Source organism: Sorex araneus, chromosome 9 (genome assembly GCF_027595985.1).
Source record: "Sorex araneus isolate mSorAra2 chromosome 9, mSorAra2.pri, whole genome shotgun sequence".
In the NCBI taxonomy this organism is placed as follows: Eukaryota; Metazoa; Chordata; class Mammalia; order Eulipotyphla; family Soricidae; genus Sorex; species Sorex araneus.
The window spans coordinates 503,667-528,882 of NC_073310.1; the positions used below are offsets into that span (position 1 = coordinate 503,667).

The following is a 25,216-nucleotide window of genomic DNA, read 5'->3' on the forward strand; positions in this document are numbered from 1 at the left end:
GATTGGCCTGTACAAGGCAAGCCTCCTCCTGCCCCTGAAGTCACATTTCTAGAAATGAACTAGCATTCTACATTTAATGGCTTTTGATACAATTTACCAAATCCTTCTGTCCCCTCAAGGCGTGTGTTGTGTTCACACATGTTGTCTTGTATTCATGCATGTCCTCGTGTGTTCATATTCTCTGGGTTCATATGTTCTTGTTTGGTCTTCAGGCCCTCCTGTGTTCATAGTATGCCATGTTCATGTTCTCATGTGTCCATGTGTATTGTATGCCTTGTGTGTTCATACATAGTTCCATGTGTTCATGAGTCATGTGTGTTCATGTCGTGTGTGTCTGTGTATCCTCAGTGGTCCTGAGGGAGGCACTTTCCTGTCCCCATTTCACTTCTTACAGACACAGCAGGAGTGAAGCTCCTGCCCCTGTCGGCAGTTTTGAGTTTCTCCCGTTAGTCATGAGCACAAACATTTTCTGCATTTGTCTGTCCTCCTTGGCAGCCTGTCTGCGTTTTTCAGCTGACCCGGGGGCTCCTCTTGTATCAGGGACTTTCCGCGGCTCTGCCCGACGTGTCTTTCTCAGGCTCTGGCTCCTGTGTGCCCTGAGTCCTGCTTTTTGGAAGCCATTTTGTGAGGCCTGTGGGTGGAGCCGAGCATTATCTGAGCTAGCGAGTGTGCCCTGGCCACTGCCCACAGAGGCCAGCTCTACCCCGTCACGAGTATTCTCCATCCCTGAAATGGGCACTGGGCCTGTGACCACACTGGGGGCCTCCCTTGCTCCTGGGCTTCTGAGACTGCATGGAGGGGCCCGGGGCAGAGGAGGGAAACTCATTTTCTTGGTTGGAGGCTGTCTCGCATGGGGTGTCTGGGAAGGCAGGTCTGCGCTCAGAGGCCCAACACCTCTCCCTTCCTGAGGTAAACCCAGTCAGGTTGTGTGTAAAGGGACAGTCCTGCCACAGCTGGGAACCAGTGGCACCCTGGGTGTCAGCTTGAGGCTGCCCAGGACACCAGGCAGCACGGGGCAGTAGGCAGCGCTAAGTGCATTGGAAATCCGGGGTGAAATTCAGTGCTCAACTGTGAAACGTCTCAGACTGACTCACAGGGTTTTCTCGAGACTGAAAACGAATCCCTATTGTTTTGTTTTATCAAAGGGGCAGATTCTGAGCAGCCAAAAGGAAGATGATGGTTGGGTGGCTCCTGAGTTTGGACCAGGTGAGATGGCCTGCAGGACAGGACGCTGCTTTCCTGTCAGCCGCAGCCTAACCTGGTCACCCAGGCGCACATCGAGCTTGCTGGGCCTACTGTGAGCCCAGCTCCTGATGGGTGTGGCTGGGCGTGGGGCCACCAGGGTCCTCGTGGGAGTGAGGGAACATTGATGGAGGCAGCGACGGTGACGGTGGCTGGGTGGGTGGATGAGGGGTAGGGATGATGACTGGGTGGATTGGGGAAGGGGAGGAGAAGTAGGTGGGGATGAGAAGGATTCATGGGTCTGTCAATGGTGGAAAGGTGGTGGCCCCATTTCTAGTATCTGGAGTCACGGAGGAGGGTCAGCTCGAGGACTAACAGTAGTTTGAGGGCTGGCGGCATTCCAGCCTTTGTATTTGTTTTGTTTTGGGGGGCTGTACCAGGAAGTGCTCAGGGTTTACTTCTGGCTCTGTGCTCAGGGATCACTCCTGGAGGCGCTGGGGGGACAATATGGGGTGCTGAGGATCGAATCTGGGATGGCTGCATGTAAGACAAGTGCCCTACTGTTAGCCTATCTCTCTGGTTTCTCATTCTTAGTATTTTCAAGGTGAAAGTCAGTTTCTCTCATCTTCTGATGGGACAGGTCAGGCCCAGACTGAGCTCCTGGAGATGCAGTCCAGGTTCCACCCGCGGAAGCTCTCAGACGCACTGGGGCTGAGGCTGTGGTTAACTGAGAGGAGCTCAGGGCAGGGCAGGAGGCAGTGCTGTGGGGCCAGGTGGCAAAGTGCCACCTGCGTCCTGGGGCGGCCAGAAGGCGGTGGGACAGTGAAAGAGAAGAGGCTGCCTCTAAGCTTGGCTCTGAGAACTGCTTCCAGGCTGCCTCCCAGCAGCTGTGGGCGCAGCCCAGGCCCACATGTCCTTGCCCTGCATGTCCTGATGGCCGGGAACCAGGACGGCACTGGTCTTTCCGGCGAGTGCTCGGGTCCAGCTGCAGTGCAGAAAATGATGAAAACTGGTTTTCCCTTTGAAAATACTAAGGACAAGGGCCCAAAAGATAGGCCAACAGGTAGGGCACTTGCTTTAATGGGGTTACCTGTGACAGCAGCCTCTGAGTGAGGATATGGGAATACTTGTGAGGACAGTGTAGACTTTAAGGAAAGTGTCACCTGTGAGGACAGTGTCACCTGTGAGAATGGGGTCACCTGTGAGAACAGTGTCACCTGTGAGAATGGGGTCACCTGTGAGAATGGGGTCACCTCTGAGGACAGTGTCACCTGTGAGAATGGGGTCACCTCTGAGGACAGTGTCACCTGTGAGAATGGGGTCACCTGTGAGAATAGTGTCACCTGTGAGAATGGGGTCACCTCTAAGGACAGTGTCACCTGTGAGAATGGGGTCACCTCTAAGGACTGTCACCTGCGAGGACCGTGTCACCTGTGAGAATGGGGTCACCTCTGAGGACTGTCACCTGCGAGGACAGTGTCACCTGTGAGAATGGGGTCATCTGAGGACAGTGTCACCTGTGAGGACAGTGTCACCTGTGAGGGCAGAGTCACCTGTGAGGACTGTGTTAGCTGTGAGTATAGGGATACCTTTAAGGACAGTGTCACCTGTGGTCCTATCTCCTTCCATCTGTGCAGCTCCCTGCAGACTGTCCCCTGCCCTCCCGTGGTCACTGTGTGGGTGGTGGTCAAGGAAGGTGACGGAGGCTCTGGTACTGCACAGGCAGAGTGACAGCACTTCTCTGGTGTGGATCTGGGGAGACGGGCTCTGGGCACTGGGGCCTGCCTGCTCCCAGCTGCCCGTGCTGGGGCAAGGTTGAAGTGCTGGGGTCTGTCCTCCCTGTCTGCTCCCATCCAGGCCTGGAGGGACGGGGACTGGGCACCCCTGACGTGCTCCTGGCTGAGCTGGTGCTGTGTGTGGCTCCCCCTGCCTGGCTGCCGTTTATTGACAGAAGGGCTTGTTCTGGGGCAGAGGGGCTGGTGGTGATGCTGAACGGTCTGTGGCACGGGTGGGGCTGGGTGAGATGCAGTGCTTCCCTGGATGCTGCTGAGGGTGCTCCTTCTTGCTGCAGGTGTGGCAGTGTGGGGGCAGCATGGAGGTGCTGCCCTGCTCCCGCGTGGCCCACATCGAGCGCACCCGGAAGCCCTACAACAACGACATCGACTACTATGCAAAGCGCAACGCCCTGCGTGCAGCCGAGGTGTGGATGGACAGCTTCAAGTCCCACGTGTACATGGCCTGGAACATCCCCATGACTGTGAGCTGGCAAGGCTGGGCTAGGGGGTCCCCCAGAATCACCACACAGGCAGCAGCCACTGCCAGCCCCCCAGGGCCCCTTCCACAGCCTGGGCCTGGCCACGTGCTGCCAGCTCACGTGGGAGGGGCAGGAGGCCCGGGAACAGGAGTCATGGCCTGTAACTTGGTGCATACACACGTGTGTGAGTGTGTGTGCTGCTGGGTGCCTGTAGCTGTGCGTGTGCTGAGGAGTAGCTGCTCCAGTGATGGCAGAGGGGCCCAGCCTTCTCCCTCCTGGCACCGGCTGTCCAGGGAACAGCCTGTGGACACCCCTCCTGTGAAGCAAGAGCTTGTCCCACTCCTGCATGTGACAGCAGACCCCCGGAGTCACACGTGCCCAGCTGTGCCCGGCGTGGGGTGAGGCTGGACCATCGGTCAGATGAGCCCTCTGGGGACCCCCGCATCTCTTAGCCTTCTCCCCAGTGAGCATGGACTCTGGAGGTGTAAGTGGACGAGGCCCATTAGCAGCAAAAGGGGCGTGGGGGACACAGCGGTCCATATGCAGGAGGGGCTGCCACACAGTGCTCAGTTCTTGAGGGTCTGCCGGACACCCGTGGGGACTGCACAGAGCTGCCTGACACTGTTGCAGGAGCCTCCCGTGGCCCTTTTGGTGGCTTTAGGGATCGGCAACAGGCCTTCAGCCCAAGCAGCCCCTCCCTCAGCAACTCTGTGCCTGGCAGGTGGGGTGGCTGGGGCATGGCCAGGCCTGAGGGCTGGTCCTGGGGCCCCAGGCCCTTCCTACCTCACGTCTGCATTGTGTCTGCCTTGCAGAACCCAGGCGTGGATTTTGGGGACGTGTCCGAGAGACTGGCCCTGCGCCAGAGGCTGAAATGTCGCAGCTTCAAGTGGTACCTGGAGAACGTGTACCCAGAGATGCGGACCTACAACAACACGCTCACGTACGGAGAGGTATCGCCTCCGAACACATGCGTACCACATGTGTGCAGGCTCATACACATACCCTCACATGAGAATACATGCCACATGTGTGTCTAGGGAAATAACCGATCACGTGTCCCTGTTTGCACTTGGGTGCATGTGTGTGTCAGCTGTGGTTTGGGTGAGCACATAAGAAAGTGCTGCCTGCATGTCCACTTGCACACAAAGATAAGGACACGCGTGCACGCATATGTATAGACACACAGATTCATGCAGGCTCTAACAGACATGCATGCACTCACACAGACTCATGCTCACATGCACAAACAGACTAACACATGCATAGATTTATGCAGACACACATGCAGACACACATAGGTTCCCACTGGCATGCGTAGACTCGCACACTTGCACACTGATTCACGCAGGCCCCAGCACCCATGCATTTGGGCGGCCACCCCGCGCACACACAGCCCTCAGCACTTGCACCGGGAGCAGTGCAGGCCCAGGGCTGGGCTCTGAGCTCACAGTGGGCCGGTGGAGCTGTGCCTCCCCATCCCTGTGGCCGTCCCTTCACGCTGATGGACCCAGGACTCAGGGCTGCGGTGTGGGCAGCAGGGAGGGTCCGGCCTGGCTCAGTGAGCACAGGGACCCCGGTGTCTAGGCTGGTGTGCCACCGAGGTGGGTGGGCCTGCTGGGCAGAACTCAGGGCCAGGGCCAGACTTGCTCCTGGCACGTTGGGCACAGAATTATGGCATCCCCAGTGTGGCTGTGCCTCTTCTCCCCGCCAGGCTGCCCCACACCCCAACAACTGGCCCAGAGCACCCGTGGCCCTGACCAGCTGGGCCCGCTTGACCCTCATGCAGCCTCTGGTGTCTGGTCCAGGTGAGGAACAGCAAAGCCAGTGGCTACTGCTTGGACCAGGGAGCGGAGGACGATGACCGGGCCATCCTCTACCCCTGCCACGGCATGGCCTCCCAGGTGGGTGATGAGCTGGGCTGTGGGGAGAGCAAGGGCAGGGCCTTGGCCAAGTCATGGAACACTGTGCCTCAGTTTCCCCCCTCCAGTGGACCAGGTGGGACATGAGCAGTGCAGACACAGGGAGAGCAGCAGAGCAGCTTGCCACTTGCACTGAGCCTGCGAGCCTCTGCCTGGCTCCACCCCGCAATCTCTTGGAGGTGGTGAAACCTGAGTTCTTGAAGCCCAGGGTGCCACAGGGCTGCAGGGTGGCGTGGGTGCCGCAGCTGTGGACTCTTCAGTGGTGCTCGTTTTCTGGCCGCCCCACTGTCCTGTGTGTGGAAACCAGTGAGCCGAGCAGAAGTCATGCCCCTGGTCCCTCCTACTGCAGTCTGACACCCTCAGCAGCCCTGGGCCCAGAGAGGCACCAACATGAGAGTGCACGTGTATGGGTGGGCATGTGTGCAAACGTGTGGCTGTGTACGTGTGTGCATGTATGTATGTGGATGACTGCATGTGTGCAGTGTGTGGGCATACATGTGTGGATGTGGATAGCTGTGTATGTGTACACGTGTGTAGTGGGGGTGTCCATGTGGAGGCATGCACATGTGGATGTTAGGTGTGGATATGTATGGGTATGTCTGCACGTGGGTGTGTGCATCTCTGGGCAGTGTGTACATGTGTGGGTCATCTACATGTGTGCAAGTGTGGGTGGTGCTTGTAGGTGTGCACATGTGTACTTAGGTGTGGGTACGTGCATGTGCTGTGGGCATGTGAAGTGTTAACGCTCATACACAGATGAGAGCCCCTGAGGGAGGGAAGATTGCTTACACATGTAACAGGCCCACTTACAGATGGCAAAAACAAGGCCTGGGGGGATGTGGCTTGCCTAGGGCCCCCGGGCAAGAGGTGGGCACACACTTCCGGTCTTGGGAAGCATCTCCCAGGGAGCCTGGGTGGGGGCACATGATCATCTTTGCTTGCTGGAAGGAGTGGGCTGGGGGCTGCCCCTCCTGCTGAGGCGCCTCCTGCTCCCACAGCTGGTGCGCTACAGTGCCGAGGGGCTGCTGCAGCTGGGCCCCCTGGGGTCCACCGCCTTCCTGCCTGACTCCAAGTGCCTGGTGGACGAGGGCAGGGGCCGGGCGCCTGCGCTGAAGAAGTGTGAGGATGTGGCCCGGCCCACGCAGAGGCTGTGGGACTTCACCCAGGTGAGCGTGGGCCAGGGTGGGGGCCAATGGGCAGGACGGGGCTGGGGGGGATGGCCTGGGCTGACCCGGTGACCCCGACAGAGCGGCCCCATCGTGAGCCGGGACACGGGCAGGTGCCTGGAGGTGGAGATGTCCAAGGATGCACACTTCGGACTGAGGCTGGTGGTGCAGCGCTGCTCCGGGCAGAAGTGGACCATCAGGAACTGGATCAAGCATGGGCGGCCCTGAGCCCCAAGCACCCTGCAGACGCCCGGCTGGCCCGAGCCCTCCATGGCGGCACCTGTGGCTGAACCATGTGCCTTTCAGGGACACACTTGGCCGCAGCTGCATGTGCTAACGCCCATCCACAGCGCAGACAACCCCCGCGGACACAGATACGAATTCTGGCCCCACCTGGCCAGGCCACTCATGTCCTCCTGGAGCCCCATCTGGAGGCCAGGGAGGGGAAGTGCACGGGCATGGACAGCTGTGGTTCCAGACCCCTGCGGGCAGGGCTTGGATGAGACCCGGTGTTGCTGGGACTGAGGCTAGAGAAAGGACTGGAGAACTTGGCCCCTGGGAGCTGGCTGCTCCACAGGCCAGCTGCCCTTGTGTCCTTCCTCTCACACAGGTCAGCAAAATGATATCCAGCCCCATGCCTGTTTTTATAAATAAAGTTTTACTGGCACAGACCACACACACACAGCCCGTTCCAGTCCTGGACCCTTGGCAACTTCCCCAGGATTGTGAGGAGGGCCTGCAGAACAGAGTTCACTGGCAGCCGCAGCCCAGGCAGTGGGGGTCCTCCTAGGCTGGGTGGCCACACGTCTTGGTCCCCAAGTAGCATAGCAGGGCTGCGAGGAACCAGGGTGGGGCTCTGCCTGGCCACAGATGCCCGATGCTATGCAGGAAGGCTTTGCTTCCCAGCAGTGAGGGCAGCAGCTCAATGCCCAGCCTCCGAAGCCAAGCGCAGGGCTTGGCTATCCCCACCCCCTGCAGCAGCAGGGGACAGGCAGCACAGGCTCCCTGGAGTCAGGAGCTGTGCTGAGGCGCACCCTTCCCCTCCTGGAGAGTTGGCCCTTCTATGCCTGGCCCCTCCTGCTTCCAGTACCCCCCCCCCCCAGCTTCCTGCACCTCCTTCCCAACTTCGTGCCTGGGTTGTAGTTGCTCCCCATCAGGATGAGGGAATCTCAAGTCAGTGGCTGGCTGGGACCGAGTGCAGTGGGGACCTGGTTTTGACCCCCAGCACTCCATATGGTCTCCCTACCCCACCAGGTATAACCCTTGAGCATTGCTGGTGTGGCCTCAAAACAAAACTCACCCCCCAATATTCTGGACTTGACAGAATAGGTATAAGCAAATAGAATTTAATAAAGATCCATGGCTGGCCCCATTAGCTATACGCGGACACTGCAGGTCACTTGAAATGGCTCTTTGCAATTGGAGCATGAGCCCTGGGCTTCCTCCCTCTGCACTACTTGGGACAGAGTGATGACAGATGAGGTGCCAGTTGTCTTACAAAAACACTCATGCTGGGGGCTAGAGCGATAGCACAGCAGGGAGGATGTTTGCTGGTACATGGCCAACCCAGGTTCGATCCCTGGCATCCCATATGGTCTCCTGAGCACCACCAGGAGTAATTCCTGAGTGCAGAGCCAGGAGGAACCCAGGGCATTGCTGGGTGACCCCAAAAGATAAAAAACCAAAACCCAAAATGCTCATGGTAGGGCCCAGGATGGCCATCACTGAGCCTGGGTTCCTCAGAGCTGGCCACCAGCCGTGCTGAAGTGGACGTGGGTGTGGGCTGAGCGCAGCTTGGAGGGGACAATTTAGTTGTGACCAGGTGGTCTGTCCCCTGCAGCCCATGACCACCCAGGTAGGCTCCTCAGGCTGTGCCCAGCCTGCCACGAGGCCCGGTGAGGAGGAGTATGGTGTCTGGGGGCGGGGGTGCAGCGTCAGCCCAGCGTGAAGACCTGGGCACAGAGCTGGTCACGGCGGCCCAGCAGACCCTGGGCTGGGAGAAACTCCAGTGGCACCGATTCAGGTGCCTTCTTCAGATCCCGCTCGAAGATCTGTGGGACAGGAGGACAGAGCTGTCCCACTGGCTTGTGCGCCCCCACCCAGTGGACACCGCCCTGTCCCCACCTCACCTCAAAGGCACTGAGTTCCAGAAGCGGCGCGATGCTGACCTCGGGCACAGCCAGGGCGTGGTTGATGGCGCTGGCGGCTGTGGCCACCTCGGGGTGGTAGTGCTGCTGCAGGGCCTGCGGGAGGACAGGGTCAGCAGCGCCCCACGCCCCACGGCAGACCAGGGCAAGCCGGGACCCTCCGTGCCCCACCTGCAGCTCCCACAGGGAGCTCTCCAGGGCTCGGCTCCTGGCCGGGTCCTCTTCTTGGGGGTCGTAGGGATCAGCATCCAGCTCTAGGAGAGACCAGACTGTCTGCTGCCTGCTCGCGTCAGCGCCGGGAGGCCTCCGTGGCGCGGACTCACCAGGGCCTCTCGGGCGGTGCACCAGGACGCGGCAGGCCGGGTGCCGGCGCAGCAGGTTGCAGATGAAGGGCAGCACCATGAGCAGGGCTTCGGGGGGCGCCGTCAGGGCCAGGCGGGCCAGCCGCTTGGCGAAGGCCGCCACCAGGTAGGCGGGCAGGTGTCTGGGCAGGGGAGGGCAGTGAGGGACCGCGTGCGGCAGAGTGGGCTCTACCGAGGGGCGTGGCGGAGACTCACGAGGACGACAGGAAGAGGTCCGCCAGGTGGAAGAAGCGGGCACGGTACTTGACGTGGAAGATGGACGGGTCCAGGAGGCCATAGAGCTTCCGGTAGAAGTCAGGGTACTCCCTGGGGGCCCGGGGGGCAGGGTCTGAGTCCCCTCCCCGACCCTTTCCCAGGCCCAGTCTCAGGCTGACCGGGAGAAGCAGGCATGGGAGGGACCCAGGGGACACTCACAGGTTGTGCTTGTGGATCAGGATGAAAAGGCCGTTTAAGGCCAAGAGGCTGATGGCACCTCCTGCAGGCAAAGCGTGGTGTGAGCCCAGCATCCCTGGCAGAGCGCCCCGCGCCCCCCCACCCCCCGCCGGGAGACCCCCCCCCCCCGCCTGGGAGGCCCCGCCCACCGGCGTCATAGGCTCGGCTGAGGAAGTCGATCATGAGGCTGGGCTGGGCCAGGCTGGGTAGGATGGCGTCGTGCATGATCACCAGCACCTTCTTGCAAAGGCTCAGGGGCAGCTGGGGACAGGAACACGTCAGGGGCAGCCAGGCCCCCACCAGCACGGGGCAGCCCCCACCTGCCCAGTCTACCTTGTGCTTGAGGAAGCTGAGCCACATGTGCTGGAAGACTTTCCGGTGCTCCTGGGGAAAGGAGGTGGCTGCAGGGGCGCCCATGCGGGGAGGGGCAGGGCTGCAGGAGTACCCATGGGGGAAGGGTGGGGCCGCAGGGGTGCCCATGGGGAAGGGGCGGGCTGCAAGGTCTGCCATGGGGGAGGGACGGGGATGCAGGGGTGCCCATGTGGGGAGGGGCTGCAGGGGCACCCAGGCCAGGCCCAGGGAGCTGCACTTGTGCAGAGCCCTTTCTTGTGTCCCCCAGGCTGTCAGCCCCTGCCCCTCCAGTCTCACCTTCAAGTGAGCGACCTTCCACTTGTCTGATATCTCTGATAAAAGGGATGGAAGCAACATGTCACCGGGCACTCACATGCCCCTGCCCTTGGGTGTCACTGCCTGGCACTCACTAGCATGTGGCACGTAGAGGCTGACGTTGGCGCCCTCTTGGCGTGGCAGGCTCACAGCAGACAGCAGTGAGAAGACATTGTTCCAGAAGGCGAGCGGCACCTGCTAGAGTCTGGCTGAGCCCCGGTGCCCCTGCCACCTGCCCAACCCTGCCCCACGAAGGACCCTGCCTCCCCTCACCTCAGGGTGACCATCGGTGGCCCTGGCTACTGCCTCTGTGGCTGCCTGCATGGTATGGTAGCGGATGTCGTCGTGCTCCAGGTAGGAACGGAAATGCGACAGCAGCAGCGTGCGGTCCTCCTCGGGGGACAGCAGACCCTGCACCACCAGCTGGGCACAGGGAGGGGCAAGGCACCCGCTCAGCCAGAGTTCTCCACCGCAGAGGTGCCATCGCCAGCGTTCCCCTAGCACCGGCTCACCTTCAGCAGCTCCCGGGGGAACAGGTAGTTGCCTTCCCACTTGGGCTTCTCTAGCGGGTGGGCACCTTCCAGCCTCACAAACTTCATGAGTGAAGTGAGGGCCGATTCCTGGAGCGGGCCAGATGCTGCCATGACCCCTGCCGGCAGCCCGGAGCCCTGTCCCCCAGCGACCTAAGGAGAGCAGTATTCCCAGACTCACCTTGACCTCGAAGGAGGGGTGGGCCAGCAGCTCACCCAGACGGGTGCAGCAGCTCTGGTAGCGGTGCCTCATCCACACCTTGTACTTCCGGGTGGCGCCCTGGGGGCCTGCGAAGAGGTGGGTGGCGACTCCACAGCTCAGTCCACCTCCCCCAGGAAAGGGGGTGTGGAGAGAGGCAGGTGCCGGCGACCCAGACCTGAGCTCATCCCGAATGGGGCTATTTCCCCACAGTGGGAAACAGCTCCCGCTCCTCCGCTTCTCTCCGGGGCTGAGCGACGCCCCCAAGTCGGGGCAAGGAGGCTACGGAGCAGGCGAGGACGCGGAGGGCGGGGGACACAGCTCTGTCCGCGGGCCGGCAGCCGCGTGGCCCGGGGCTCCTTCCCACCCCTCGCCGGGCCTGGCTCGTCCCCGACCCCGACCCTGGGATGCAGCTGGGGGTTCGCGGCAGGGTCCCGGCCCTCGCCGCGCGGGAGGCTCACCTGCCATGACCATCTCCTCGGGGGGCAGCTGGCCCACGAACAGCTCCCCGCGCTGCAGCAGGGCCCCGAAGAGGTGGCTGCACGCGCGCACCGCGTCCTGGACCTCCGCCGGGTGCTCGGACTGCGGGACAAGCCGGGCGGGAGCTCGCGGGGGCCTCGGGACCCCCACGCGAGCACCACCCCCCCGCCTCTAGACCCCGCCGCGCCCACCTGCAGCACAGCCAGGACGTCAAACACGGCGTTGGCCTCGCCGCGGCTCGCCAGCACCGCCTCCACCTGCCGGCCCAGCGCTCCGCGCGCGTTCCCGGAGCTTGGAGCCGGCTCCATCCCGTAGGGCCACGCGGAGAAGCAGCCGCCGGGCGCGCCGCCGACGTCACCGCCCGCGCCGAGAAGCCGCCGCCGCCGGGCGCGCCGCTGACGTCACGGCCGCGACTTTCGTCATCGGGGCGCGCCGGGCCGGAGCGCGTCGGCCTCAGGCATGGCGCTCTTCCACGTGGAGCGGTACCCGGGCCCCGAGGGCGCCGGGGCGGAGGCGGGGACCGAGGCGGGCGCGGAGGCGCGGGCCCGCGCGCTGCTGGAGCGGCTGCAGTGCCGGGCTCGGGAGCGGCAGCAGGAGCGGCGACAGGAGCAGCGGCAGGAGCAGCGGCAGGAGCCCGCGCAGAGCTCGGAGCCCGCGGGGCGGCGGCGGCGGCGGCGGCCGCGCCGGTCGCGGGGCGGCGCGGGCGGCGGGATCCCGGGGAGCCCGCGAGCGCCGCCCAGCAAGCGGCGGAAGGAGGACGGCGGGGCCGCGGCGCCGCCTAGCAAGCGGCGGAAGGAGGACGGCGAGGCCGCACCGCCCCCCGCGCTCGGCCCGCTGCTCGGGGGCCGCCCGAGGACCAAGACACCCAAGGTGAGCGGGCTGGCGGTCCCCAGGCCGGGGCTGCGAGCCGGAGTTGGCCCGGGTGTGGGGGCGGGTCCGGATGTGCCCTAGCCCACTCACGTGCCTGCACCTGGGCAGGTGCAGCCGTTCCTGCCGGCGTGGCTGGCAGAACCCAGCTCCGTGGGGAAGAACGTCACGGAGCACCTAGTGCCTCTGGAGGCCCTTCCTGAGGTCCACCCCGAGCTGCAGCGGAAGCTTCGTGCACACGGCATCTCGGCCTACTTCCCAGGTGCCCGCCACAGACAGGCAGGGTGGGGGCGGGGTCCGGCCCCCTGCAGTCTAGGCAACCTTGTTGGCCCTGACACTGGATCGTACCCACCCCCCTTTCTTTGCAGTTCAGGCAGCGGTGATCCCCGCCCTTCTGCACAGCACGGCCAACGGTTTTCTGGTGGGCAGAGGCGGTTTCCAGCCTAGCGACATGTGCGTGTCGGCGCCCACGGGCAGTGGGAAGACGCTGGCGTTTGTCATTCCGGTGGTGCAAGTGCGTGTTTTCGTGCTTGCCCTAGCCCCCACGGTTTGTGGCTGGGAGTGGCTGGCCTTTGTCTGACTCACCTGATCCACCCCATGCAGGCACTACTTAGCCGTGTTATATGCCGGGTTCGGGCTCTGGTGGTGCTACCGACCAAGGAACTGGCACAGCAGGTACGGGCTGCACTGGACTTAGGTGTATGGGGCTGGGGGCTGGGCAGGGGCTGTGCCCTGATGGCTGCCTCTTCTCCAGGTGAGCAAAGTCTTCAACATCTACACAGACGCCACCCCACTGCGGGTGGCCCTGGTCACTGGCCAGAGGGCGCTGGCCAAGGAGCAGGAGAGCCTGGTCCAGAAAACGTAGGTCCTGCCCCACCCTGGGGGTGGAGAACAGAGCTGTGGTGTGGAGCTCTGCTGAGTGCATGCTGCTCTACAGAGTGGACGGCTTCCGCTGCCTGGCTGATATCGTGGTGGCCACCCCCGGCCGCCTGGTGGACCACATTGACCAGACCCCAGGTTTCAGCCTTCAGCACCTCCGGTTCCTGGTAGGTGGTCCCCTTGGGGTGGGGCTGGGCCTGGGCCTGGGTCTCCCTCCTACAGACCCCAACTCCTGGCCTCCCCAGGTCATTGATGAAGCAGACCGGATGATGGACAGCATGCACCAGTCCTGGCTGCCCCGGGTGGTGGCAGCAGCCTTCCCGAGTGGGGGCTCCAAGGACACATTGGGTCTGCTTCAGCGCAGGCAGCTCCAGGCCATGACTGCTGCCAGGTACAGGCTCCTCCTCTGGCTTCCTCCTCTGCCCTTTGCCCACGCTTCAGCCCTGACTGCTCTCCTACCCGTTCCAGCACCTGCCAACCCCATATGCCGCTGCAGAAGCTGCTCTTCTCGGCCACTCTGACCCAGAACCCTGAGAAGCTTCAGCAGCTTGGCCTCTACCAGCCTCGGCTCTTCTCCGCGGGGCTAGCGCCTAGTGGTCTCGAAGACTCTGATGGGGATGGGGGCTGTGAGGGGAAGTATGCCTTCCCCGTGGGTCTGACGGTGAGGGCACCTCTGGTGTGGGGCAGGGCTGCGGGGGGTGTGGACTGATGGCCAACCCCATGCCCCCAGCATCATTATGTGCCCTGCAGGCTGCGCTCCAAGCCGCTGACCCTGCTGGCCATGCTTCAGGGCCAGAACCTCTCCAGGGTGCTCTGCTTCACGAACTCTCGTGAGAACTCGCACAGGTGAGGGCTTTCATGCCCCGCCAGGTGGAAGGGGCGGGTCCCCACTCTGGCCCCACCCACTGAGCCCCTTGTCCCCTTTGCACTCTAGGCTCTTCTTGCTTGTCCAAGCCTTCGGGGGAGTGACAGTGGCTGAGTTCTCCTCTCGCTACGGGCCCGGCCAGAGGAGAGCCATCCTGAAGCAGTTTGAGCAGGGCAAGATCCAGCTGTAAGTGCAGGGCTGGGGGTAGTGCTGAGGGTGGAGACAGGACCACAGCCCTGGTGTCCACCCCTGCCCTCAGACTCATCAGCACAGATGCCACAGCTCGTGGTATCGACGTGGAGGGCGTGCAGATGGTGGTCAACTATGACGCGCCTCAGTACCTGCGGACCTACGTGCACCGGTGAGGGCCGGCCTGGGGGTTGAGGGGCCCCCTGGGAGGAAAGAGGCTCCTGAAGACTCTGTGCTTGGTTCCAGGGTGGGGAGAACAGCCCGCGCTGGCAGGAGGGGTCAGGCATTCACACTGCTGCTCCGAGTGCAGGTGAGGTGGGGGTGCTGCTGGTGGGGGCGGCCTGGGGCCACTGCCGAGCTCCCTCTCACTGTGGCCTCCTGCAGGAGAGGAGGTTCCTCCGAATGTTGGCCGAGGCTGGAGTGCCTGAGCTGCAGCGGCACGAGACTCCGGATGGCGACATGCAGCCCTTGGTCCCACAGTATGAGGCGGCCCTGGCGCAGCTGGAGCAGGCTGTCAAGGTGAGGGCTGCATGCATGTTCTTGGGGCTGGGCCACTGCCCGTGGGGCCACCTGGAGTTGAGTTTCTCTCCACTTCTCTGCAGGAAGAGCGAGCCCAGAAGGCGGTGTAGGTGGGACTTTGGGGGCCAGCCGAGGGCCCTCTGCATCCTGAAGCTTCCTGTTGTCTCGCCCCGCCTCCCTCCCAAGAGCGTTGACTGATGTCTAAGCTGGCTGTGAGGGATTCACAGTGGAAAGGAGCTTGTCCCTAGCTCTGGGCCCCTCAGTCTCTCATTGGGGTGGTCTTTCTAGAAATGAGTTAAAATTGGACTGGCAATAAGGTGTCTATTCTGGTTTGGCTACTACTTGGGGATAACTTTAAGATCATCTGTGAAATGGGTCTCCTCACTCCAGAGAATCTCTCAGTTCTGTCACTTCCTAGGCTGCACTGCTGTGAGGGGATCTGAGGATGGAAGCGGGAGCAGCCATGAAGTAGGGCCTGGACACACCATACGAAATGTGCGTGTCCCTGCCGGTGGTGGAGCACCTGGAAGAGTGCTCCCCACCCCGCAGGCCGTAAACTTGCCACTGCTGTTCTTGGGGTGGCAGAAAGGGGTGCAGTCCCCACTTTTGCTAGTAGGGGCAGCAGCATGGTTGTGGTGGCACAGGGGGAGTTGATGGCAGACACAGGCAAGCCCAGGGGCAGCATGTCCTTGGGATCAGGATGTTCAGGGCAGGTGGCTCTGTGGGGGCACGCAATGATGCCGCAGGAGCAGGCTTGAGGTTCTTCAGTCCCGAGATAATGAGACTACTTTGGCCTTATGATTTGTTTACACCAGTCTCACAAGGACCAGTGTCCTGGGGCCAGAGAGGCTGTTGGGAACGAGCGTGCAGGCTGGCAGGTGGCTTGGTTCATAGCCCCCACCCCCCCCGCCCACAAAGAGAGATGTTGGAAGAGCTTTTAAATGGGCTTAGCGGACAACACAGTTCAAAGTGAATAATCTGGAAAGAAACTGGGCTGAGCTCTGGTTACGTGCCCCAGCACTCTGTGGGCCCCTGAGGACAGAGCCAGGAGTAGCCCCAGCTCCACCAGTGTGGCTCCAAGGATAAGCAGGACGCATCTAGTGGGATGGGGCACACCCTAATTGAAGCAGCTCCAACTGCAAGTGCTTCATTCAACCCACGCTCAACCGGCCTGACACTTTTTAAAAGACAAAAAACACTGTCTAAACAAGCAGGTTTTTAAAGCTTAGCTCAAGGCTAAAGCAGTTGCCCTGCATGCAGCATGCCCTGGCTTGATCCCCAACACTGCCAGGAGTGACTCCTGAGCACTTACCAGCAATTAAGTACCCCTAAAACCCAGCAATTGAGTTGACATTGGCTTAATTTCAGCAGAAGAAAAACACAAGTTTCTTCACATACTGCTTGATTGGCCTTTTAGTTTTCCTTTTGGAGTTTTCTTTGGGGCCATATCCAGCGATCCCTCATGAGGATTCACAGGTGAGGGTTGGGGGACCCTGTAGAGGCCAGGGATTGAACCTGGTTTGGCTGCATGCAAGTGCCTGAACTGCTGTACTGTAACTCTAGCCCTGTTCTTGCAAGTCTTCTGTAGCTTGTTTCTTTTACGTGCTCTGAGCTTTGGATGGCTGACCTGGGTAACTTGAAATACACATTTCAATAAAAGTAAATTAATCACGTTAGTGGCTATGGTGAAAATTTCATAGGGGATGATGGTTGGAGCGCAACTGGCATTGCTTGCTTGGGGCTGTAGAGTGGCCAAGGGCCCCAGGAGGCCCTGCGTGGCTCAGGTGTGTGTGCGCGTGCGCACACAGCTTTTGTGCCATGTAAATCGCCACTGTAGCCCATAAATGCCTTTTGTGCCGTGTTAAATCACCTCTGATGCAGCCACTGTACAGGCTGCTCAGTCACTGGAAAAGTGCATGGGGAAGCTTGTATGCTCAAAGAACTTCCTCAGGTCTACCTGGCCTCCTAACAGACTGAAATGCACTAGTGCCCTCTAGTTCCTTGGGAATGAACCTGCTTCCCACACCCATGTCCCCTTTTGTTTCTTCACACAAAACAAATACAACCAATATTGTAACTTGAACGCTGGTTTTTATAGAAGACAGAACCAGCGACTCTACAAAAAGGTTGTTTTATTACACCTTTTGGCTGGTAGGCTATCAGTGCGCTTCAAAACCTTACTATTCAAGTACAAATGAATGATTGTTTACAAAGTATTTACAATTTAGTCTGGTTCCTCTATACTTTAAAACACAACAGCTTCTTACAACAGGAAACAAAAATACTAAATTTGGGGAGGAGGTGTGGCAACCTGGCCGCTTGAGAACATGCGTCTCAGTCATGCAGTCCACTTCAGAGGCCAGGCCATGTCAGACTGTAGACTGTCACCTTTATGTTGTCAACCTGCCTTCGATCCTGATAAACCACCAGAGCGACACAGGAGGTGCAGTGACCACAATCTTGGACATCGCAGGAGGAGGGTGTGGATAGAGAGGGCTCTGCTGAGGACATGTCGCTAGGAATGACACAGGAAATACTTCCTCTTCCGTGTTCTCAATAGGGACTAAGCAGCATGGCTGAGACAAAGTTCTTTTTCGTGGACAGGAGCTGTGTGCTAAGCCCAGTCCTGCTCCCTGGAAGCACCAGGGATGTTTCTAAAGTGCATCCAGCCCCGCAGGGTCATGGGCCGTGTCCTGCACGCCTCTAAGGTGTTCTGAAAGACACGTTCAGAGGGGCCGTGGGATAGCTCTGGGGTCCTGACACAGGCCTTGTGCGAATCCTGACCCTGCATGCGCCCCCCCCCCCGGGCCCGAGCAATGCTATTATCCATCTTCAAGCCCTCATACTAGCTTTTCTCCAGCTTCCTCACCAGCTGGACAGCAGTGAACTCCTTTTGGTAGCCTTCCTCCTGCAAACTGGGGGGGAGGAGGTGCTCCTTCCTGCCAGGTCATGGACCTGAGGTACCAGGGGATAACTTGCGAGTCCACTGTAACAACGTCAATCTGGACAACAGAAGCAAACATGGTGCTTCCTCCCTTGATGGTACCCAAGTTTATTCCTAGACCGGTCCCAAACACACATGCTTTTTGGCTTGATGCAAGGTCACAGGAAGCCAGCTGCACAGCTGTGCTGGTACTGGTCTGTGCCTGTTTCTGCCAGTACTACCTGCAAGGGTGGCAAGCAGCAACTGACAGGAAACAGCATGTCAGCTCAGCACTGCTCTCTGAGCCCTCATCGTGCACTGGGCAGAAGCACAGGTGGCCCCAAACCAGCCCAAGCCAGGAGCCCTCAGCAGGGAACCTAGCAAGGACCTGGGGCGCTTAATGTTCTGTGGTGCCTTGCTGCTGCAGCTATGTGTGCATGACGCAATGCTGGGGCCTCGCATGGGAGCTCCCAAGGTGTGTCCTGGGCCCTGGCTACTCTTTGGAATGAAAAAATCAGTTTCCCCTCAACATAAGCCTGGAACAGGAGGTTCATTGGGTGTCACTGCTAAAGATTTCATTTAAGAGTTGAGATAAATCACGTTGCAGGCAGGCAAGTAAAGCCACGGTGGCTTTCCCACTGGAGTAATTTCCTGGAAGAAGTCCTTCCTCTGGGCCAGGGGGCTCCCCAGTGATGAGGAGGGGCCTACAGAGCAGTTGCTGCCAGGCACCCAGCGCCCACTGTCTGGGTCAGGGCCCTTCCAGGGTCTGCAGCAGTGACACAGGCTGTCTTAAGTGGCTTTCACAAGACCACACTGCTGCTTTGGAAAGGTCGTGGGGGGCACAGGGCAGCTGTTCCCACGTAGAGGTGGCTGCACTGCCTATGGACACGGAGGCTTGGTGGGGGTCTTGAGTCTGACAGCAGGCACTCTCATCTGCAACTTGGGCTGCTGGCTGGGGCTGTCGGAGGGGGCTGGCACCGGTGTGGGGGCAGGGACCCCAGGGCTTTGGAGCTGGGCTGCTGCCGTTGTGACAACCTGCTGCTGCATGAGCTTCTGCTGGACCACCTGTGCAGTGGCCGTCACCGCGGGGATCACCTGCACTTGCTGGCCGGCCGCTGTCGCCTGCGTGAGTGTCACAGTCTGCGGGGAAGCCTGAACCCAGACAGTCAGAGAACAGACATCACTGAGAGAAGTGGCGTGGCCACACAGGTGTGAGGGGTACAGGGAGGGCCTGTTGGCATGAAGGCTTCTGTGGGCTGAGAAACCTCTTGCCATAAACTGGCCTCTACTCTAGCTGGAATGGGCTCTGGGACTGGTGGGGCTATTGTCGGATACGTTCTGGTTCCTTGAAATCTGTATGCTTTGAACAGAGTAAAACTTTTATGGGGCCAGGGCAAACAGAGCCTTGTGGTAGGGCACAAGCAAATCTGGGTGAGGTCCCAGGTCCAGACAGTACCACAAAGACAAAGCACGTTCTAGGCCACCTGCTGCAGCAGAAGCAGGAAGGAACATACCTGGGTGCCTCTATAGGACAGGCAGCAGTAGCGCCCCCGCCCCCTGCCAGCCTGCTTCCTGCTTTCCTGTTTCCCACAGGCAGCGGCCCTCTCCCTTCCCTTCCCCAGAGTCCATGAACTAGGGGACTTGGCAGATATATTGGAGCCTTTAGCTGACTGCCCAGAAATGTACACAGCCGGGCTCCTATAGGGCAGGTGCCAGAGTCAAGACACTTTCACACCAGCTCTACTAGGCTACAGGCAACAGGCATATCCCAAGAGGGGATTGTAAGAGTTTGGTTCCACCTCCTTGGGCGCCCACCAAGGACTCGTTCAGCACAGAGCCCTGCAGTTGCCTGCAAAGCCAGGCACTGTGCCACCCCACGCCCTACCTGCTGTGAGGCAGAGGCCACCTGCTGGATGCTGGCCACAGGACTCGGCTGCTGGACAACCTGAGGGAGTTTTGCAACCTTTGACAAAACACAAAAGCCAAAATGCAAAGTCAAACATGTGCTCAGAAGCAGACCATTCAATTAAAAAAGGTTGGCTCGGGGTCAGAGATGACAGCGGGGAGGGCGCTTACTTTGCATGCGGCTAACCATATGGTGCCCCAAGCACTGCCAGGGATGATCCCTGGGCTCAGAGCCAGGAGTAAGCTCTAAGCATTGCCAGGTGAAAAACAAACGAAAACAAAAAACCAAAACCAACAAAGACTTGACGACACTTGAGAGCAGTCTCAAAATAGGTACTATAGTACTCTGCCAGAGCCAAAAACCCGGTCCACTTTCAGTACCACGGACAGCTCCGGGGACAGGAAAGGCGTGCTTCTCTTCTATTTCAAATACTTGGTTGTCTTTTTGGTTCTTTGTTTTGGGGCCACACCCAGTGGTGCTCAGGGCTTTCTCCTGGCTTTTCACTCAGGGATCACTCTTGGTGGGGCTCTGGGAACCATTGGGGTGCTGGGGATGGAGCGTGGGTCGGCCAAGTGCAAGTCAAGAGTTGCTCTTGCCCTGATCGGTCCCCTTTAAACAAAGGGCTGCTCGAGTGAATCTGCAGAAAGTCCAGGTATGTGCGAGTCTGTGACTGAAAACTCTGGGTTCAACGAAACCAGGAACGGGTGTCCTCTGTCTGTCTCCCCCCTTCCCCATTTCTGGCAACTCGGCAGTCACCACCTCTGGCTGGCGCCATATAATTTCATCATCAGACATGATCCAGTATCATTGTCCTCTCCTGGTAGGGAGCATAATACCACACACACCATAACCATCTGCCGGAATTCATGCAAGGCTGTTTCATTCCGGACTCCCTGGAGTGGGGTGGAGAGGCCCCTCCCCATCCCAAGAGACCCAGCCGTGGCAGCTAAAAACCTCCAGAACTCAACCGCCACCATGCTCACGGCTGCTCTCCACATGCTGGGTGACAATTCATGCCTCATACCACCCATACTCCAAGAGTACTGCACCACATCTAATGGGGTTTAAAGTAGGAGGCAACCAATAGAGGGAACGAACTATCTATCTATCTATCTATCTATCTATCTATCTATCTATCTATCTATCTATCTATCTATCTATCAGATACATAGATATAGATATATGTGTGTGTCACTGTCATCCCGTTGCTCATCGATTTGCTCGAGCGGGCACCAGTAACGTCTCCATTGTGAGACTTGTTACTGTTTTGGGCATATCGAATATGCCACGGGTAGCTTGCCAGACTCTGCCATGCAGGTGAGGTACTCTCAGTAGCTTGCCGGGCTCTCCGAGAGGGGAGGAGGAATCGAACACGGGTCGGCTGTGTGCAAGGCAAACGCACTACCCACTGTGCTATCGCTCCAGTCTGTTCAAATATTAAATGTAATCAAATATTTTGAACTACTTTATGAAAAAAATTTTTTTAAAAGGCCTGCTGAGCTCGCACCCAAGAGTCATGTGCATGGGCAGTGCAGGGAGGACCACTGTTGCCTGGATGCTCACCAGCACAGCCCCTTCTGTCCTCGATGCATTTGCAAAGGGCTCCAACACAGGCTCCTCCTGGCTCTGGGCACCAGAGGTTACTGAAGGCAATCATGAATGATCTTAGGACTGGCAATAAAAGACTCTTAAGAGGACAGTGAGTCTGCCTGGCTGGAAATGTGTTGGCTGCCTCAAAGGGCAGGACTCAGCTCAGCACAGCATAAAACTGCCAAGAACCCAGAGAACATCATCAAAGCGTGTGGTGTGGGAGATCAGCAGCAGTCGCCTGAGAACACAGCTGGGGACAAAGGCAGAAAGCATTAGAGGGGTTGGAGAGACTTGGAGAAGGGAGGCCTGGCAGAGGGACAGGGAAATGAGTGATCCAGACTCACTTCCTATATGGACAGAGGAAGTAAGGACCACATGGCATGTGAAGCCAAGCCAAGCCAGCATGCAGCAGGAGAGACAGAGAAACTATTTCCAAGCAAGTGGCACCAAGAGCTGAGGTAAGCCGAGAGACAGGAGTTCTGTGACTGGCTGCTGAGGAAGGAGCTAACTCCACACCAGAGTACAACAGTGAAATGAGGGTGTATGCAACCCCTATAGGAAACTCCAAGGACGCAGAAGGGACTTTCCACAAAGACGGTCTAGGACAGTGAAGGCCCAGGAGGCCAGTCCCTAGGGATGGTAGGGGCCTGCCTGCAGGAAGGTGAAAGAAGGTGCCACCTTGCTGTGCACAGGTGACAGATATGTCCCCAGGAAGTAGCCCCACCTAATTCAGGGTGGCCAAAGGGAAGTTACAGATCCAAGCAGGAATGTGAAGCCCACAATCATACTTCCTGGCAGCATGCACGTGGTTCCATTGAGTGGTGGTTATGAAGGAAATGTGAAAGGCACTAAAGAGACATGGGGTCAGAGCTGAACCCTGCTGCCAACTGTTCTGGTGCTGGTGACTTTAACCAAAGCTCAGCAGTTAAGATTTAGGTCCATAGACGAAGCTGACTCAAATGAGCACAAAAGTGCAGACAAACGGAATAGCAGTTGTTCTACCACATAAGGAGATCTGCTGTGCCTGCAGACACACAGTCCTGAGGCCTGAGTCCTTTGTCACCAGAACTCCTAGGTTTACTGTTTATCTTGTGGCCCTAGGGTCTTAACCCAGGCCACCTGCAAGCGAAGAACCGAATCGCCAGCCTCAACCCCTGTATCTGTTTTTGGGGGCCCACACTAGGTACACCTGGTAGGGTTCTGGGGACCATGTGGGAAGCCAGGGCTCAAACCTGGGTCAGCTTCATGTAAGCACCTTTCCACAGTCTCAGCTCTGGCCCTGATTCCTGTATTTCTATTTGCAAACAACCAGGCTAGGACTGACCGCTAGGAGTTTAAGGTAAGGGTGAAATGACCGGCTTTTACTGAATGACAGGTAAAGAATGCATGCCTGGGAAGAATCTCTTCCATTCAGGGGCTGGAGTGATAGCACAGTGGGTAGGATGTTTGCCAAGTCCTGCCTGCAGGCTCTGTCCCATGGGCTCCAGAGGACAGAGAAACAGCAAAGCCAAACTCGTGGCGAAGTCTGGGGTGGTATAAAGGAGTGGAGGCACCCACTCATGTGGGGGGCCAGAGAAGGAGCAGGTAGAGGATCCTGAGCAGTGGTGACAGAGACGTGGCACTGCCACTGCCCAGTCTGTGTGGCCCATGGCCCTCCCAACCATACCCCACTCACTCACCTGGATCTGGGTTTGCACCTGTGGAGAACTAGCCAGTTTCTGGGCCTGGGAGATGGGTGTGGTGAGAAACTGGGTTTTCAAAGCAGGCTGGGTGGCATATGTAACCTTCTGGGGCTGGCCCTGAGCCGCAATCTGCTGTGCTGTGATCTGAGGGAAAGAACTTGGTGAGAGGCAGACACCTTCTCAGAGCCAGCAGCACCTCATCTGGGCACCCCAACTTCTCCCAGACAGCCCAGACCTGGCACGTGGTCTCTTCCTCTCTCAGAAATCCCCTCCAAGCCCAGTGGTGGGGTCCAACCGTGCAAACCGCCCCACAATACCTGCTTTGTGTACACTCGTGTGAGTGAGCAAACATATAGGCACAGTTCCTCACAGCTGATTTGGAAAACTTCACAAAACCCAAATCTATGGCTTATAAGGAAGAGCAAGCCGACACAAGTACTCTGAGCTTTCTTTGGGTTTTCTGGATCTTTCGCAACTATGCTTAGGGTTTAGTCCTGGTGGTGTCAGGGATGGAACCCAGGTCACAGCCAAAGATACCACATGCCAAGGCCTCACCTCTTGTTCTCCCTCCTGGCCCCCATTTCCGACTCTTTACTACCTCCCCCCGGTACCCCCCTCCCCACTGTATTCTCTGCCCCAGCAGGTCACTTCTGGCTATGAACACTTGGCCCAGACTTAGCCCAAGCCCTGCGAGCTGTGCCTTCAGGAAAGGGCTTAGGAGGCACGTATATAGAAGCATGGCTCCTGGCAGGCTTCTCTCTACTCCCCTGACCTTGTCATTCTACTCCTGCCCCCTTCACACTGCCCCTAGACCCGCAAGCTGTGCAGCCCAGGTGCGGGGCCACAGGGTCTCGGGCGGCACGCCTGACTGCAGGCAGCACCTTCTGCTGGACGGTAGTGGGGCCAGGTGCGGCCTGCGGCTGGATGGCCTTTTGCTGCTGCACCGCTTGTTGCTTGAGCTTCAGTAGCTGCTGGACATGCACAGGCTGGGCCACGACAGTCTGACCTGTAAAACACCGAGTGCAGCTGAGTCCTGGACCCGGGGCAGGACAAGAACCTCCCAGCTCAGGCCGAGTTCCCTGCACCCCACCAGCCACAGAGGGGTTCAGAGTGTCTTCTGCACAAAAAGGGGCAACACTGCGACCACTATGGCTGAAGCATACCCCCTCCCTGCCACCACCACCACACACACTGACTCACTGACTTCAGAATGTTCCTGGTAACTCCAGAGACCAAACGGGGAGCGGGAGACATGTTGGCTAAAGCCTGGCACACACTTAACAAGGGGGTTCTGGCCCTGAGCCAGCAGGGCTACAGGACTTGGCGGACAAGCACCTGTGGCTTTCTGTGGCTGCCCGATGGCCACGCTGATCCCAGCAACATTCATGGGAAGGGTCGTGACACCCGGCGAGGACACCACTGCTGCAGGGACGGACACCACGGGAGGCTTCGCCAAGGCCACCTGGGCGGGCTGGGGAGCTGGGGCTTGCATCTGCCCTTGGGCCTGCAGCTGGGAGGTGGGAAGCCGGGTCTGAGGGCAGAGAGACAGGTATGTCAGAGCAGCTGTTTTCATGTCTTCTCTCCTCGGGAGGCGCAGCAGCAAGAATCAGGACGCAAATGTTTCTGCCCAGGCTGGCCACCCTGTGTGGCTAGCTCAGGATCCCTACCCCCACCCACCTTGGTGCTACCCTGTTGACATCCCGGGACACCGCAAGCCCTGGCAAACCCACCTCCTGTGGCTCAGCACCATGCACCAAAGCTAAGGTGCAGTTTCAATGCCAAGGAAATGGAATAGGTCACTGTCACAGAAACTTACAAGATCTTAGTAAAATGCGTCCACAGCCTTGAAACACCCGTATCTGTATGTGCAAACCAGCTCTGCCCCAGCTGAGCCACGCCTGGCGCACATTGGGAAGACGCATTAGAGAGCTCTATTCCGCGCTGTACTGGGCAGCTCCCGAAGCTCCTAACTAGCTAGGCACGGGAATGCTCTGTCTCGGCAGGCCACAAGTGTAGACCACGAGTGCAGACAAAGTACGTGACCCCCCTCCCCGGGCACTTTTCTGGGGCTATCTGGCACACACTCCCAGAGCAGGCCTGAGACATCTCACCCCTTGACACATAGCCCCAACTCTCCTGCCTTGGTGGCAACGCTGCTGCAACCATGCCTTTATCTGTAGTTTTGTACCACTTCCATCCTCTTCCGCAGACTACGGGGTACAGGGCCTGAGTTTCTGGTTCCCCAAATCCCCTGCCAAATGCCAAGCCCTGGTACCTGCTCTGGTGGCAGAATGCGCTGGCCCAGTGGCATCAAGCCCCGTCTAGGGCAGAGCCTGGTCTACGGTGCCAGTGTCTGCCTTAGACAGACCTGCTCCACTCTGCTCCCAGCACTTTCTTAGACTCAGCCCTCTGGCTGTCAGTCTGCACCTCCCGATGCCTGTGTCCCCCACAGCCCCCCA

General features: G+C 59.1%; 4 protein-coding genes across 24 annotated transcripts in view; 2 read left to right on the forward strand and 2 right to left on the reverse strand.

The window, feature by feature from the left end:
• Positions 1 to 7,206, forward strand: part of GALNT9 (polypeptide N-acetylgalactosaminyltransferase 9) — a 30,201-nt gene extending 22,995 nt beyond the window's left edge. For 3 of the 4 annotated variants that reach the window (XM_004611017.2, XM_055146676.1, XM_055146677.1), the window contains 5 exons: positions 3,254 to 3,439; positions 4,249 to 4,386; positions 5,242 to 5,337; positions 6,354 to 6,521; positions 6,603 to 7,206. In XM_004611017.2, coding sequence (XP_004611074.1) covers positions 3,254 to 3,439; positions 4,249 to 4,386; positions 5,242 to 5,337; positions 6,354 to 6,521; positions 6,603 to 6,749 — 735 coding nt within the window. In that variant the 3' untranslated portion in view covers positions 6,750 to 7,206. Of the gene's footprint in view, positions 1 to 3,253; positions 3,440 to 4,248; positions 4,387 to 5,147; positions 5,338 to 6,353; positions 6,522 to 6,602 lie in introns of those variants that run through there. The other variant, XM_055146675.1, reaches the window with a different exon arrangement.
• A 645-nt stretch (positions 7,207 to 7,851) lies between these two features.
• On the reverse strand, positions 7,852 to 11,720 carry NOC4L (nucleolar complex associated 4 homolog). Of its 5 annotated transcripts, none has more exons than XM_055146673.1 (15): positions 11,529 to 11,719; positions 11,319 to 11,439; positions 10,840 to 10,946; positions 10,641 to 10,748; positions 10,402 to 10,551; positions 10,224 to 10,323; positions 10,111 to 10,145; positions 9,796 to 9,846; positions 9,612 to 9,723; positions 9,445 to 9,505; positions 9,226 to 9,336; positions 8,992 to 9,152; positions 8,840 to 8,922; positions 8,651 to 8,764; positions 7,852 to 8,572 (listed from the first exon to the last, which is right to left on the reverse strand). In XM_055146673.1, the coding sequence occupies exons 1-15, from the start codon at positions 11,643 to 11,645 to the stop codon at positions 8,456 to 8,458; spliced, it is 1,548 nt and encodes a 515-aa protein (XP_055002648.1). In that variant the 5' UTR covers positions 11,646 to 11,719; the 3' UTR covers positions 7,852 to 8,455. The 5 variants fall into 5 exon arrangements, with proteins under 5 accessions (XP_055002648.1, XP_055002647.1, XP_055002646.1 ...); XM_055146672.1 differs by having other exon boundaries at positions 10,224 to 10,326; XM_055146671.1 differs by having other exon boundaries at positions 9,796 to 10,145; positions 11,529 to 11,720.
• A 33-nt stretch (positions 11,721 to 11,753) lies between these two features.
• Positions 11,754 to 16,332, forward strand: DDX51 (DEAD-box helicase 51). The gene is made up of 14 exons (XM_055146668.1): positions 11,754 to 12,207; positions 12,316 to 12,466; positions 12,573 to 12,718; positions 12,808 to 12,879; positions 12,959 to 13,065; positions 13,142 to 13,250; positions 13,329 to 13,474; positions 13,552 to 13,744; positions 13,814 to 13,929; positions 14,018 to 14,134; positions 14,208 to 14,309; positions 14,384 to 14,447; positions 14,522 to 14,656; positions 14,740 to 16,332. Exons 1-14 carry the CDS (start codon positions 11,797 to 11,799, stop codon positions 14,764 to 14,766), a joined length of 1,896 nt encoding a protein of 631 aa, XP_055002643.1. The 5' UTR covers positions 11,754 to 11,796; the 3' UTR covers positions 14,767 to 16,332.
• A 439-nt stretch (positions 16,333 to 16,771) lies between these two features.
• EP400 (E1A binding protein p400) overlaps positions 16,772 to 25,216 on the reverse strand; it is an 80,671-nt gene continuing 72,226 nt past the window's right edge. For all 14 annotated transcript variants that reach the window (XM_055146699.1, XM_055146695.1, XM_055146694.1 and 11 more), the window contains 5 exons: positions 24,093 to 24,288; positions 23,639 to 23,763; positions 22,755 to 22,901; positions 19,465 to 19,542; positions 16,772 to 18,731 (listed from right to left, as the gene is read on the reverse strand). In XM_055146699.1, coding sequence (XP_055002674.1) covers positions 18,459 to 18,731; positions 19,465 to 19,542; positions 22,755 to 22,901; positions 23,639 to 23,763; positions 24,093 to 24,288 — 819 coding nt within the window. In that variant the 3' untranslated portion in view covers positions 16,772 to 18,458. The remainder of the gene's footprint in view (positions 18,732 to 19,464; positions 19,543 to 22,754; positions 22,902 to 23,638; positions 23,764 to 24,092; positions 24,289 to 25,216) is intronic.